This window comes from Ictidomys tridecemlineatus, chromosome 15 (assembly GCF_052094955.1).
Source record: "Ictidomys tridecemlineatus isolate mIctTri1 chromosome 15, mIctTri1.hap1, whole genome shotgun sequence".
Taxonomy (NCBI): Eukaryota; Metazoa; Chordata; class Mammalia; order Rodentia; family Sciuridae; genus Ictidomys; species Ictidomys tridecemlineatus.
In genome coordinates, this window is record NC_135491.1 from 35,123,981 (window position 1) to 35,138,093 (window position 14,113).

Here is a 14,113-nt window from a genome sequence, read left to right on the forward strand (position 1 = left end):
GAGGTGCTAAATTGTTGAGGTTGGCCTCAAACCTGTGGTTCTCCTGTCTCAGCCTCCTGAAATACTGGGTTTATAGGCGTTCACCACTGTGCCCCACCTTTGTGTTGATCTTTATTAAATAGCTCTCCTCACCCAGATGTGGACTCTTGGACAAGGTGGACATTATCTTCCTCTGCTCTGTGCCTCTAATGTCTAGATTAAGGCAGTGCTCAATAAATATTTGCAATGTGAAATCCACCACTATGTTATTCATTTAGGCAAAGCAGAGCAGCAGAGGCTTCAAGGTTGCTTTGTTAATAGGTTGAATTCAACCTGACTTTTTTCATGATCCAGCCTTCGAGGGGTCGTGTTAAAAGGATTAGCCCCAATTCAGACTTGTTCCATCCTCACATTGATTCTTTCCCTCAGTGTTTAAAGGGCATTCAGGGTGTGCAGGGAACTTTGTTATGCACTCAGATGGGAGAGGAGATGTTGGGAGCTGTCCTGGGTGCAGATGCCTTTACGTCCTGATGCACCAGGTTCTGACCAATTATTGCCTTCAGTCTGGCACAGAAGAGCCACTTGGATAATGGGGCCTGGCTCCAGGAGTAGGTGTCACTTGGGGAGGTTGAGCTACACTCACCTATTCCTTTGTAATCCTACCCCTTTCTTCATTTGAATGGCTTCTTCCCAATAAAAGGGTTCAGCACATGCTCTTCTCTCTTTCTTGCCTGCCCTGCCCCCCTTGTGGGAGCTGCAGCTGAGGAGAGATCACTGAACCCAAAGAAAAGGTACTTTCTGTGTCTGGGTCTTTATTTATTCCCCAAATTCCCTTGGAGTGACCTGATCAGTTTAATCAGGAGACGAGACAAGGAGGGAGCCATCCCTCTCAGTTCCCATGTTCAGGAACCTCAGTCTGTTGGAGAGAAGTCCCATCTCCCACAGGTAGGAAATATCTAGACAAGATCCAGGAGTTCCAAGGAGTGCCAAGTCCAAGGAGAGGATGTCGGGCTGCCGCAGGAGTGGAGACTTCCTGAAGGAGGTGGCATTTGAGCAGGATGTGTAAGATGATAAACAAATGGACATTATGTGCAGGAGAGTCCTGAAGAAGTAACAGGAAACAGAAGCACAGAGACAGGAAACCTTGGAATATATTTCTGAATTAACATGATCACATTTGATTGGCTCAGGTGAGTGGGAGAGTTGTAAAGGCAAGCTAAGGGGAACTGGGTGTTATTTGCTAACCCCAGCTCCTTGAAGATTTCTAAACAGGAGAGTAAAATTAGGGTTACTGTTAATTGAGCATCTACTATGTGTTAAACAATCTGCATGAAGAATTTCCTTGATGCTAATCATAACCCAAGAGTTAAATATATTAATATCACTGACAAGAATAACTGAGAAAAAACTGGGGAGAAGCAAACTCTGCTCTGTCTGACACCAAAGTCATTGCTTTTTAAGAATGTCAGTCTTCAGGCCGCATACTTACAACCATCTGATGCTTCACAAAAGTGCCAAAAATGTATGGCGGAGAAAAGATAGCCTTTTTAACAAATGGTGCTGGGAAAACTGGATATCTACATGGAGAAGAATGAAATGAGATCCCCGCATCTTTGCACAAAAATCAGATCAAAATGTATCAAAGATTTAGGAATTAGACCAGAAAGCTTGCAATTGCTAGAAGAAAACCTAAGGCCAACACTCTGACATATTGCTGCAGGCACTGACTTCCTCCACAAGACCCCTAAAGCTCAAGAAATAAAACCAAGAATCAGTAAGTGGAATGGCATCCAGTTACAAATCTCTTACACAGCAAAGGAAACGATTGAGAGAGTGGAAAGATACTGCAGAATGGGAGGAAATCCTAGCAGCTGACGGGGTTAAATCCAGAATATAAAAGGACTCAAAAAAACACGGTGCCCCCAAAGCAAATAACCCAGTCAATAAATGAGCAAAAGAATGAAACAGACATTCCTTAAAAGAAGAAACACAAATGGCCAACAAATACATAAAAAAAAAAAAATGTTTACTATGTCTAGCAATCAGGGAAATGCCAATCAAAATTACACTAAGATTTCATTTCACTGTAGTCAGAATGGTGATTATCAAGAATATGGGTAGTAATAAATATTGGCAAGAATGTGGGGGGAAAGGTTTACTCATACATTGTTGGTGGGACTGCAAATCAGTACATCCTCTCAGGAAAGCAGGAAAGGAACCACCATATCCATATCACCCAGCCATCCCACTGCCCCGTAATTATTCAAAAGAACTAAAATCAGCCTCGACAGTGATACAGTCATTACCATGTTCACAGAGCACAATCCACCAGTGAGACGGGCCGACAGGAGCCTGGGCTTGGCGGTACAGCCTTCCAGTTATCACTGCATTGTGGATGCTTTCGTGCTCTTATTCTTGAGTTGGCCCAGTGCCTGCCCCTCCCTGTCCTGTCCTTGCCTTGCTCATCCTAAGGCTCCTGAGCACCGTGCCAGAGGCACCATCAGCCATCAGATGAGGAAACCAGAGACAGCATGAGTCTTGGCCAAAATCACAGGGTGACCTCTGTCCCTATTACATTAGAAGGCAGTTCAGGGATTTAGGGAGTACGTGTGTCGCAGAGGTTAGGGTCAGGGACAAACATCAGGAACCTGGCCACCTTAGGCACTCCTGCAGATGGAAGCAGCTTTCCCTGCCTCCCTTCCCCCAGTGCACCCCATCCCACCCAGGACCAAACTGGAGCAGAGTCTCCTGTGGCCTTAGCATCCGCACAGTGGCGCCTGGCTGGAGGGATGCAGGGAGGGAGTGGAAAGAGAACCGGCCGCCAGAATGGATCTGTGTGCTCAGGGCACCCGGCCTGGTGGAGGGCCGTGTTCCCCTGATTGCTGTCCTTGAGAACCACCTAATTTTAGTCATGATTACATATCAGCTGGTCTAGTATTATCCTGAAATTTATTTTAAAAGGAAATCTTGTATCACTATTGTTGGGGAGACACGGGGTCCTTTGCCATAAACAGGAGGTAACCATGGAGATAAATACAGAGAAAATATAAATAGAGCAAACCCATAACAGTTGTAGCCAGGTTCCGAGGCCTTCTGAGGCTCCCTCCCTGTCCTTTCCCTGACTCCTCTGCCCTCTCTTTCAAACATAAAGGTGTGTGTGTGGGGGGGGGGGGAGCAGCATGGGAGACTGCACTGAGGACATCTGAGCACCAAGCTGAGTCTCCTTGAGATAATCAGGAAGGTTGACAGGGAACCGAAAGGAGAATCACCATGTTGTTATGTGATTCAAGATTGATTTATTAAAACCATCTCACTCCAGAAAGTTAGACGAGTGGGATGCGACTTGAAGTCAGGAGACATGATTCAAATTCTAGCTTCATTACAACCTTGCTATGTGACTTTGGCCGAGACCCATGTTGTCTCTGGTTTCCTTGTCTTTTAAAATAAGGAAGTTTTCAGAAAGGAGACTCTGGATCACTGCTCAAACTCTGGGGTAAGTGGGACCAGGATAGGACAGGGAGGGATGGGGCATTTACCAGATCAAGGGTAAATTGATCTGAGGAATCTGGTGACCTTGGGAAGTCAATTTAGGAAAGGGTAGAATTTAGGCACCCAGAACCTCGTTATTACCACTCACAATGACTGCTTCCGACTCAGGGACTTAGTCTCCTGCAGATGAGAGTGGGCTCCCTGTCACATTGGAAAGATAGGCTTGGTCTGCTTGGAGTGGATGGTTTATCCACACAGGGGAGTGTGAGGTCAAAGTCCTGATGCACTTTGATGTGGGAGATCACACACAGTATCATGGGCCAAGCTATGGGTGGTCTCAGGGTTGTGGCAGGTCACAGAGGGTCTGAGTGGGGCATTTCCAGGAACTGTGGGCCTACCATGGAAGTGGACTTTTCTAGTTGCATACCGGAAAGTTCTGTGATTCCATGAAGTTGGCACATAAAGTATCAAAGTATGATCAACTGTCTGAGAGCCAGTGCATAGCATGCTAAAAACTGGAATTCGGGGTGAATTGAATTAAAGATATTGGGGTGGGCTGAATACCGTGGTACTTACAGTCAAGTTCTGGGTCTGATGCCAGGATAGTCACTTAATCTCCCTGAGCCTCAGTTTCCTTTCTTACAAAAATGGTATTAACAATGCCTAACGTTTACATCCTGTGCATGTACAAATATCTAACAACCAATCTCACTCTCCTGTATAATTATAATGCACCAATAAAAATACGAAAGGGTAATATCTAATGTAAGTCAATGAAATAATATGGGAAATTCTTAGCTTCACATGATGTTCAATATGGCGCTCGGTGCACAGTAAACCCCCAGCTGATGAACCCAGCCTAATTCCGTCTGAAGATTGGGAGCCATCTTGTCACAGAGTCATGAAAAGTTAATTTCTGTTTTACTATAAATTTCTAAACTTGTTTGGAATTCCTGCCTATGCCTTGAACTCACCCATGCCTGGCTCCCCCTGACCAGATAACAACCCTCTCTGAAACCTCAGTGGCGCCTCATAAATTCTGATGTTGGAATCTGAGTTTATTTTTTACCTTGTAATGTCAAGCCATGTGGATCGTAAACCTATTATCTGCCTTTGTATTATTATGCTTATCAAAATCCTGTTATCTGTAAGTTCTCAAGACACCCCCCTTTGCAATTTTTTGTGCTATACAACCGTGTTCCTAGAGAACTGGGGTGCTGATCTCCAGCCCGAAGTTTTGGGAGAGACAGTCCTGGCCAGCTCCTGTGTACATAAATATAAGCTTGCTTTAATTTGATTCAAAAGTGGAGCCTGTGGTCTTTTCTTTGTGGTTTAACACCAGCAAGTGAAGCCACTAACCGTCATTTGGTCAACCCATGTGAAACTTGAGTACAGACTAGGGACAGTCCACAAAATTATTTCTAGGCAAGTTGGAGCTAGAAACCATGAGCCTACTGGACCAGTGCCCCTTCTCCAGTTTCATCTGTGGACAAAATTGCTCTTTTAACATTTATTCATTGGAGAGTACTCTAAGAAAAGACTTTATTTGCAGATAAGCATATTTGCCAACTCCTTTTTGCATTCCATTGTTTACCTGGGTTCCTAAAATCCTGGCCAACTGTTCAGTCCCAGGATAGTAAATTGGGAAATTCTTTGAGAACGAATCCTGCACTGGATTAATTTCAACTAGGTGTGGGACTTGCTGGGCTCTTAGCTTTTTTCTGAGATCATCTGGGGATTTTCCACCCCTTGGTTGGTGTGACCCTGACTGATCTCCACCCTGCAGCTACTAGGTCCTGCCCATTGGCCCCAATCTAAGTGAAAAGATACAAGTCTCAGTGAACAACCTTCTCCCACAAAGCCTGAGAATAATGTGTGTCTCAGGTGGCCCAAGCTGACACCCACAATACTGCCATCAAGTGGAGGCTGCTGTGTTTAGGGAAACACAGAGCTGAGGCTGACTGTGAGGCGGAGTGTCACCCAGGAACTCTGAGAGTCAAGGCTCCCTGCAGGTCCTCACCTGGTTTCCTCATGTAGAAAAGATGAGAGCCAAAGTGGCTAAAGGCCCCATTGTGTTTTCCAAGTGCCATCCCATTTAAACCCCTGTCAAATCTATGAAATAGGAACTAACAGTATTCCCATTTTCCCCTGAAGTGACACAAGGCACAGATACATTATGTAACTTGGTAGTCATTTACTAGTATATTGTTGAGAACCACAGCAAGGGGCCTCAGCAAACTTCCAGCTGATTGGCTCACCGTGGCCCCAGCAAACTTCCAGCTGCCAGCTGATTGGCTCCTCTGCGGTGATGCTCATTGGGCTGTTTCCCCGCCCTTTCAGACCACGGAGCTGCTCATTGGGGGACTCTTGTGGCTCCGCCCATGTGACCCAGCCAATCGGCCTCAAGAGCAGGAGGAGTGGGGGGGGGGTTGAGAGGCTCACTGGAAGCCCGTGGTGGCAGTTGGGCTCTGAGGGAATTCCTGAAGAGCTCCTGTGGTACTCCCTATGTGTTCTAAAAATAAAGTTTGTTTCTGCTTGACAAGTGGCTCCTGAATTGTGCCCAGCCAGACTGCGGCAGTATGTGGTAGAGTCGCAGTGTGAACTCAGCCGGCATGATATCTTCATTCATTCATTTGTTCATCCATCACTCATTTACTAAGTTTATCCTGTATCCCAGGCACTCTTACAGGCACTTCAGTAAGTCAGTGAACATCAACAACGGTCCTGCTGTCATCTGCAAAAGTTCTAGCAGGAGGAGACAGGCAATTGGAAGCATTTCAGATAAATAAGTCATTTAATTTATTAGAAGATGTTAAATGCTATTTTTAAAAAAAAGAAAGATTAAGCAAAGTAAAGAGGATCAGGAGTACCCGGAAGTTGAGGCCCTGCTATAATTTTATTTTTTATATTTATTTATTTATTTATTTTTTAATTTTTTTTTTTTAAAGAGAGAGTGAGAGAGGAGAGAGAATTTTTTTTAATATTTATTTTTTAGTTCTCGGCGGACACAACATCTTTTGTTGGTATGTGGTGCTGAGGATCGAACCTGGGCCACACGCATACCAGGCGAGCGCGCTACCGCTTGAGCCACATCCCCAGCCCTATTTATTTATTTTTTAAAAGGTTTATTTATTTCTGCTATCAAAGGACAGAATTATGACAGTGTAATTTAACAATCCTAATTGGCTTCATTTTAAATTTTAAAATCAGGTAACACTTCTTTCCATAAAACAGAATCAGTTTTCCTGTGAGCCAAGCACTCATCAAAAATAATTTGATGAGTTAACATCAGATTATTTATTTTGCTTACACAAAATAAGGACAAGGGAACTTCATTATTTCACCAGTTGAGAATGGCTGTTCTCCCTCCAATCCAGATTTCTCTTGGAGGTCCAGATATGTCAGCTTGGTTTGATTGACTCCATGTTTTGTTTTGTTTTTTCCCCCCTGGAATTTTTTTTTCAATATCTATTTTTTAGTTGTAGTTGGATACAATATCTTTATTTATTTTTATGTGGTGCTGAGGATCGAACCCAGGACCTTGCCCATGCTAGGCGAGCACTCTACCGCTGAGCCACAACCCCGGCCCCTCCCCCTGGAATATTGTCTCTGTTGAAAAATTGGCTTCACAAAAGAAGGTGACAGCAGGAAAATTTCAGAATCCAAAGCTTAAAAATAAGTCTTGGGCAGTGTGGGGTCATTTTCTGTCGGGGGGGGGGGGGGGGATCATCCCGTGTCCAAGGCCTGGGGACAGAGGCAAAGTCCCCAGTCGCCCATCTAGGGGATGTCACTCTCAGTAGCATCTGGTGTCCTGATCTGTGCTCGCCCAGGATGACGGTGGGTAAGGAGCAGCAGGTCACAGGGGCCCCCTGACCCTCTGGGAGACAGAGTTGTCCCTGGGCAGACCCCAGGGCTGAGGGTCATCGACCACGGAAGAATCAACAACTGTCCCCGCCTGTGGTCCCTGAGGTCCTGGGGTAGGGATACAGGAGGCAGCCAGTGTCACAAGACGTCCCTGTCCCCAGCCAGGCCAGGTGCCTGGCTAAGCGAGGAGAAAGATGGTGTCCCTCCTCAGGGCCTGGCCCCTGCGCCTGGTCTCACTTCCTCGCCAGCACCACCTGGAAGGGGAGGAAGTGACACCCAGGGGAAGGCCGGGAAACGAGGCCACTGTCACATTCAGGTTCAGGGTGTGACAGCTCAGTCTGCCTCTCAACAGGCCCCTTACTCGGCTCCCCTTCATGGGCCACATCCCTTCTGAGAGTCATGCCCTACCCTTTATAGGCACAAGGACCCAGAAGTTCCAGGGACACGTCCATGTTTAGGCCCTTGGATCCGGAAGTTCCTCAGGCATCCATGTTTAGGCCCCCAGATCTGGAAGTTACTCTGGCGCACGTCCATGTTTAGGCCTTAGCATCTGGAAGTGCCTCGGATGCAGGTCCATGTTTACGCTATAGGATCTGGAAGTTCCTCAGGTGTCCATGTTTAGGCCCCCGGATCAGGAAGTTCCTCGGATGCACATCTATGTTTAAGCCCCAGGATCCGGAAGTTCCTCAGGCATCCATGTTTATGCCCCCGGATCTGGAAGTTCCTCAGGCGCATGTCCATGTTTAAGCCCCAGGATCCGGAAGTTCCTCAGGCATCCATGTTTATGCCCCCGGATGTGGAAGTTCCTCAGGCGCACGTCCATGTTTAAGCCCCAGGATCCGGAAGTTCGATGGGTGCAGGTCCATATTTAGGCCCCCGGATTCGGAAGTTCCTCAGGTGTCCATGTTTAGGCCCATGGATCCGGAAGTTTCTCAGGCATCCATATTTAGGCCCACGGATCTGGAAGTTCCTAGGGTGCACGTCCATGTTTAAGCCCCCCGGGTCCGGAAGTTCTTTAGGCATCCATGTTTAGGTTCTGAGATCCAGAAATGACTCAGGCATCCATGTTTAGCCCCCCGGATCCGGAAGTTCCTCAGGTGTATGTCCATGTTTAGGCCCCTGGATCTGGAAGTTCCTCAGTTGCACGTCCATGTTTAGGCTCTAGGATTCAGAAGTTCCTTTGGTGCACATCCATGTTGAGACTCTAGGATTCAGAAGTTCCTCAGGTGTCCATGTTTAGGCCCCCAGATCCGGAGGTTCCTCAGGTACACATCCATCTTTGGGCCTTCAGATCCGTAAGTGCCTCAGGCATCATGTTTAGGCCGTAGCATCCACAAGGCCCTGCTATAATTTTAAATAGGCTGATCATGGTGGGCTTCACAGGGAAAGCAAGATTGGAGCCCGGACAAACAGCTAAGAAAGAAGTGAATCCGGGAGTTGCCTGGATGTTTGGGGGTGGAAAAGCAAGGCACGGGGATTTGGACGACGAGATTTCACATTGTGGAAATGGGCTCAAGGGGTGCAAGGGGAATTAAGGGGGGCAGTGAGGGGACCCCTGGAGCAACACATCTACATGAAAGGCCTCTCAGAGGTCACAGAGGTTGAGGCCTGAGGGGTGAAGGGCCCAAGAATGAGGGGTAGGGTGTTTCAGAAAGATGTTGTCTTTCTCACTATCTCAGCATTCCAGCTCAGAAACCTGAGAAGCCACAGGGAACCAAGAGAGGCGCCTGGATACAGAAACCCAAGGGTCAGGGCCTAGGAAGGGCAATAGGAGGCCAGAGGAAGAATGAAGGCAGGGCTGCGGTTGTGGCTCAGGGGTAGAACCCTTGCCTAGCGTGGGTGAGGTTCTAGGTTCCATCCTCGGCACCACTTTAAATAAATAAATAAATAAATGTCCATTGACACTAAAAAAAAATACTTTTAAAAAAATGAAAACAAATGAACAGACACAAATCTGGTGCTAGAGTTGGGGGCTGAGAACCACCAACCACCTTGAGCTTCAAGTTCAAGAGATGTTAAATGACCTCATCTCTTCCTCCGCCTCCTCTATATTCCCCTCCTTGTTCTTCTCATTTTTTATTTTCTCCTCCTTCCACTTCACTGAAACTTCGCCTCATGGACCATTACATGGTGGCCCTGCAAAGAACGGTTTGGGGAAACTAGCTAGCTCGGCCCCTCTGTGGAGGCCGTTTGGAGACCTATGGCCACTAACACTGGGGGAGAAGGGTTTCCAGCTAAGAGTTCACAGAACTTGCCCAGCTCCTGTTGGGAACCAAGGCTCGGCTTTGCATAGGGACAGCTGGAGCCATGCTAAGTCTCTCCGTGGAGTCCCAGTATCCCCTTCTCTGTAAAACCAAACTCTGAAACCTTCCTTGGGGAGCAGTTTGAGAACCCCTCCAAAGAGGGAGAGACGAGGTGCCCAGGGGATGTCTCTTTAAAAGGAAGTGAAAGTCAGGGTGAGAGAGGTATTGAGAGCCTTTGAGAGGACATGTGGAGGAACTTCCACTCTGGGGAAGGCAATGGAAGTTCCAGCCATCTAAGGATCCTGATCCTTCTGGCCTCCAGTTTTCAAACACTGTACTGTAGGCACCTGGAATTATCTTGATTTTTGTTTTTGTTTTTTACTCCCTTCCTAAGCAAGCCTTGTTCCTCAGATAAACCCCAAGACAACTATGTGAAGGACCCCTGCACCACAGGCAGGAAAAGTGAGGGCTTCCTGCGGGAGTCACCATGTGGTCGCCGTGTCTGGAATGCCACACTGCCCAGCCTCCTACTTCTGCAGCCTGTGACCCTTGTCTCTTGCTTTTCCTTTGCTCCTCTGGTTCTTGGGTAGCGAGTGTCTTCATTTTCCCTGTTGAGTTTACTGAGACTTCCAGCAAGGACCTGAATGGCTAATCAGTGTCAGAAATAACATTTCCACCCACACAGCCTCCTGACTCTCAACATAATGTTTCTGACTCCATTTTTGGCTCTGGAGGACAGTGGCCTGCCCTTTCCTCACCCAGGGTTATGGTTTAAATGTTTTCTTCTTGGGGCTGATTTCCCCATTGTGATTGGTTCTTCATCCAAAACTGGCCCTGGCCTTTCTTTGGGGCCCATCATAATGCTCCATTTCCCCTGGCCCCCAACTCTGACCCCAACTCTGTGAAAATGTTGGCAAGCAAGGCAGATTTTTGGAAAGTCTCAGAGGGACTAAGGAGACAGTTACACTATGGACCACACAATGGTATTTTAAAATGCCCTTAACAGAGTTCCTCTCCTAGCCCTGCCCCCTTCTTCTCTCCTCTACCCCAAACTTGGGGGGTGGGGGCTCCTGGATGACCTGTCTGTTGAAGAGCAGTTTTCTCTCACTCTGCTTCTCCAGGGATCGCCCTAATTACCCTGCTCAACTGTGAAGGATCCTCTTGGCAGACTTCCTTGGAAGGCAGCAGAGGTGGAGAGCGTCGTGCATGTCCTTGTCCCACCGCTGACCTTGGCATATGATGTCAGAACTCCAGCAACCAGGAAGTGGGGGAGTTATTCCCCAGAGCTGAATCTGGGTCTGGACTTGGAGTAGAAGGTAATAGGTCCCTGTTACCTACTTTGCATTTAAATCCCCTATCTAAGCATGGTTGTACCTAGGCTTTCTTCTGTAAATAGAAAAATCTTATGCGTCTTCACTGACTTTGATAAACCTCCTTCCTGGATGAATGGGGGAGGGGTGATGGGGACATGCCCCCACTAATAATCCCTCTGAGTACTTAAGTTCTGAGTGCTAGGCTTTGTTCTATCTCAGGCTCGTTCTGGGACCTTTGAGGATCTTCCTTTTGGGCCTCCTTTTCCTGATTTGCATAACGGAGCAATAGGAGTCACAGATCTCAAGGTGCTGGGCAGGATGGAGGCGGAATGGAAGACGACCCTCGTCCCTGCACGTCAGGCTCAGTGTGATGGGTCTCTTTCTGCCCCCAGCTCAGCACCCCGTTTGGACGAAACTGGCGCCAAAATTCCAGGATACCGGGGCCAAAGGCAAGAAAGGGTTGGAAAATGCACAAAACATCTTTGCCTCCCTCCACTTCCAGAGATGGTACGTGCTCACTTCCTCTGGCGGTGGCCGCGTCCCGGGTGGTTCCCAGGGCGGGGAGCCGCCGAGCACTCGGCTGCAGGGCGGGGTACGGGGAGAGCCCTCCCGGGCACAGCGTCCGCAGCGCGCGCGGCGGGGACAGGGGGACACTTGCCGCAGTACGCTTGGACCCGTGCGCACAGACCGAGAGCGGGCGTTGTGCGCAGGGGCGGGCGCCCAGCGGGCTTGGCATGCGCGCCCCCGCCCGGGGCTATAAAAGCCTTGCCACCTGCTGCCACTAGCCACGCAGTTCGTCCACTTACTGGAGGAGCCAAGTCACCGTCTCCAGTGCTGCTTGCCTCGACATGGACCCTGAGACCTGCCCCTGCCCTACTGGTGAGCCCCCGCCTCCCTCCTGCGGCACAGCGCACCCCTTTACCGGCAAAGAATCCCACGCCCCACGCTCTGCTCAAGGACACTTGGGGGAGGGGCCCCTTATTTCCCATTGTGAACCTCGTGAAGGATGAGGATGCCCATGTCGTGAAGAGCACGGGATCCGGCAGCCCATCTCTTCCTAGGCCCGGGGCCACTGGGATTTTACCGCATTAATCCTTCCTGTGGCATCACCCACTCTAGGTGGTTCCTGCACCTGCACCGACTCCTGCAAGTGCGAGGGATGCAAATGCACCAACTGCAAGAAGAGTGAGTGCACCCCCCCCCCCCCCGCCACCACCCCCGCCACCACCCCCCAACCCCCTCCTGCCGCCTTCCCCCCCTTCCCCTGCACCACCACCCCTCCCCCCCACCAAACCCCCCCCCCACCACCACCCCCCGCAGCGCCATCCACATCCCCCCCCCCGCACCACCCCCACCCCCTACCCCCGCATCGGGCTGGATATAGAGGGACCCCTAGGCCCAGCGTCCAAACCTGCAGGCAGAAGTTAAAATACAGAGGCCCAGAGACTGATGCAGTGGGATTGCGATGAGACGTTTTTGCTAGTTCCCAGAAGATTCCATCGGGCAGCTGGGGGTGGAGAACAGCTCCTCTGGTCCAACCTCTGCCCTGGAGCCCACTCTTCAAAAACCCGGGTGCCTGGGGAGGCCATGAGCCAACTGGGGTTAGCTCGGGAGTTCCAGTCCTTGCTCCCTCTCAGGCCTGTGGATGCCCCTCAATTTGGCCTCCCCACCCCTCAGCAGTATGAAATTCATAGAGGGGACAGGAGAGGGAAGGAAGGCTGCCTTCCTCCACTGGGTGCAAGAACAGCCACAGATCCCCCCACAACTGCACCATCCCAACTCCTCTGAGTTGATCCTGCAAGGTCTCTTCCAAGACCATTTGCCTGGCAAGCTTTCTCCTTAAGGCCTAGGCCTCTCTGAGCCTGGGCCTCAGCTCAGCATGACTGGCACCCACCAAAGGAGCTATGAGATGGTGGGGGCGGGGAATAATCCTATAGAAGCCCCGTATGCAGCTGGGGCACCATAGGTGCTGAGTCAGACCAGGTGTGAGAGAAGGAAGCGGGCAGCCACCAGCAGAGGCTAAATGGGGATGACTCCTCACCTCCCAGCACCTGTCCCCCTCCCCTTCCTCTGCTGGGGACAGATGGGAGACATCAGAGGAGCACCCCCATTTTGTCCGCAGGCTGCTGCTCCTGCTGCCCTGCGGAATGTGAGAAGTGTGCCAAGGACTGTGTGTGCAAGGGTGGCGAGGGCGCCGAGGCGGAGGCGGAGAAGTGCAGCTGCTGCCAGTGAGGACGTGTCCCTCTGGGTGGCTCGTGTGTGAATAGTGCCCGGTGGCCCAGGGCCATCTCTGACATGGTGGAGTGTGGCTGTTGTCCCCTTCACCTGCTGCCCACTGCGAGTGACAATAAACCTGATGAACAGCATGAACCAAGCCCTGGTCTCTTCTTAAAATGGGAAAGGATGTGGAGAGATGGGGACTCACTCCAAGGTACCCTCCAGTTAAAAGTGAAATCCAGAGGCTTGACCACTGGTGTGCACAGGGTGGGGATGGAGCCCCGAGGACAGTACGTTCCCTTCCACCATCAGATAGCGCCCGATCCTCCTGCCCGGCTCTGGGGAGAGAGCAGAGACCAGATCCACCAAGGTTTGCCGCTCCAGCCTCCAAACTCACTTGCTCCATCTGTACAGTGGGGCTGGAAGGAGTCAAGCCCCAGACCCAAGTACCCCCAGATCCAAGGGCTTGTGATTCTGGAACTCTCTAGTTGTTCCTGTGAAAATGTCTGTTTCAGAGTCCTTGGAGGAGAATCCAGAGGCCTGGGGCTCATCTTGGCACACTGTCGGCTGTGTTACCAAGGCCACCTCCCTGAATGGCTGGTCTCCCCAAAGCGATTGTCCAGTTTTTTTTCAAATGTCACTTGGCAATTTGTTGCCTTCTTTGTTCCAGGGGAAGTAGGATCATAAGAACTTTTATCTGAAGTGGTTGTGGTCTGATCCTTGAGGAAAGAACTCCCAGACCTACCTGGGAGTAGGAGAGAAGGGAGAGATTGAATTCTAGGAGACAGAAGTTTTAAAAGAATAAAAGGAGTCAAACACAAACCTTTTCCTCCAGGTTAGTTTCTTAGGATTTTGCATTCCAGACTCGGCCACCACAGTTACCATTATTTTTTATCTAATAGGCTGAATTTAGAAAAGGAGAGTGTAAGAAGAGCCAAGCCAGTTTTGAAAAGGAACAAAAGGGGCTTGCTCTAACGGGCTAGCATTACTTGTTCCAAAGCTCTAGGA

General features: G+C 49.5%; 1 protein-coding gene and 1 non-coding gene across 4 annotated transcripts; one reads left to right on the forward strand and one right to left on the reverse strand.

Annotated features, from left to right (window-relative positions):
• LOC144370869 (uncharacterized) lies at positions 1-13,827 on the reverse strand. 2 transcript variants are annotated; one of them, XM_078032347.1, is made up of 3 exons: positions 12,930-13,827; positions 12,300-12,464; positions 1-1,081 (listed from the first exon to the last, which is right to left on the reverse strand). In XM_078032347.1, the coding sequence occupies exons 1-3, from the start codon at positions 13,509-13,511 to the stop codon at positions 869-871; spliced, it is 960 nt and encodes a 319-aa protein (XP_077888473.1). In that variant the 5' UTR covers positions 13,512-13,827; the 3' UTR covers positions 1-868. The 2 variants fall into 2 exon arrangements, 1 of the variants encoding a protein (XP_077888473.1); XR_013430905.1 differs by lacking the exon at positions 1-1,081 and adding an exon at positions 5,639-6,213 and having other exon boundaries at positions 12,930-13,802.
• LOC106145441 (uncharacterized) lies at positions 10,733-11,741 on the forward strand. 2 transcript variants are annotated; one of them, XR_013430907.1, is made up of 4 exons: positions 10,733-10,891; positions 11,108-11,194; positions 11,281-11,395; positions 11,674-11,696. It is a non-coding gene; the product is annotated as an uncharacterized LOC106145441 (transcript). The 2 variants fall into 2 exon arrangements; XR_013430906.1 differs by having other exon boundaries at positions 10,734-10,891; positions 11,599-11,741.
• Positions 13,828-14,113: the final 286 nt, after the last annotated feature.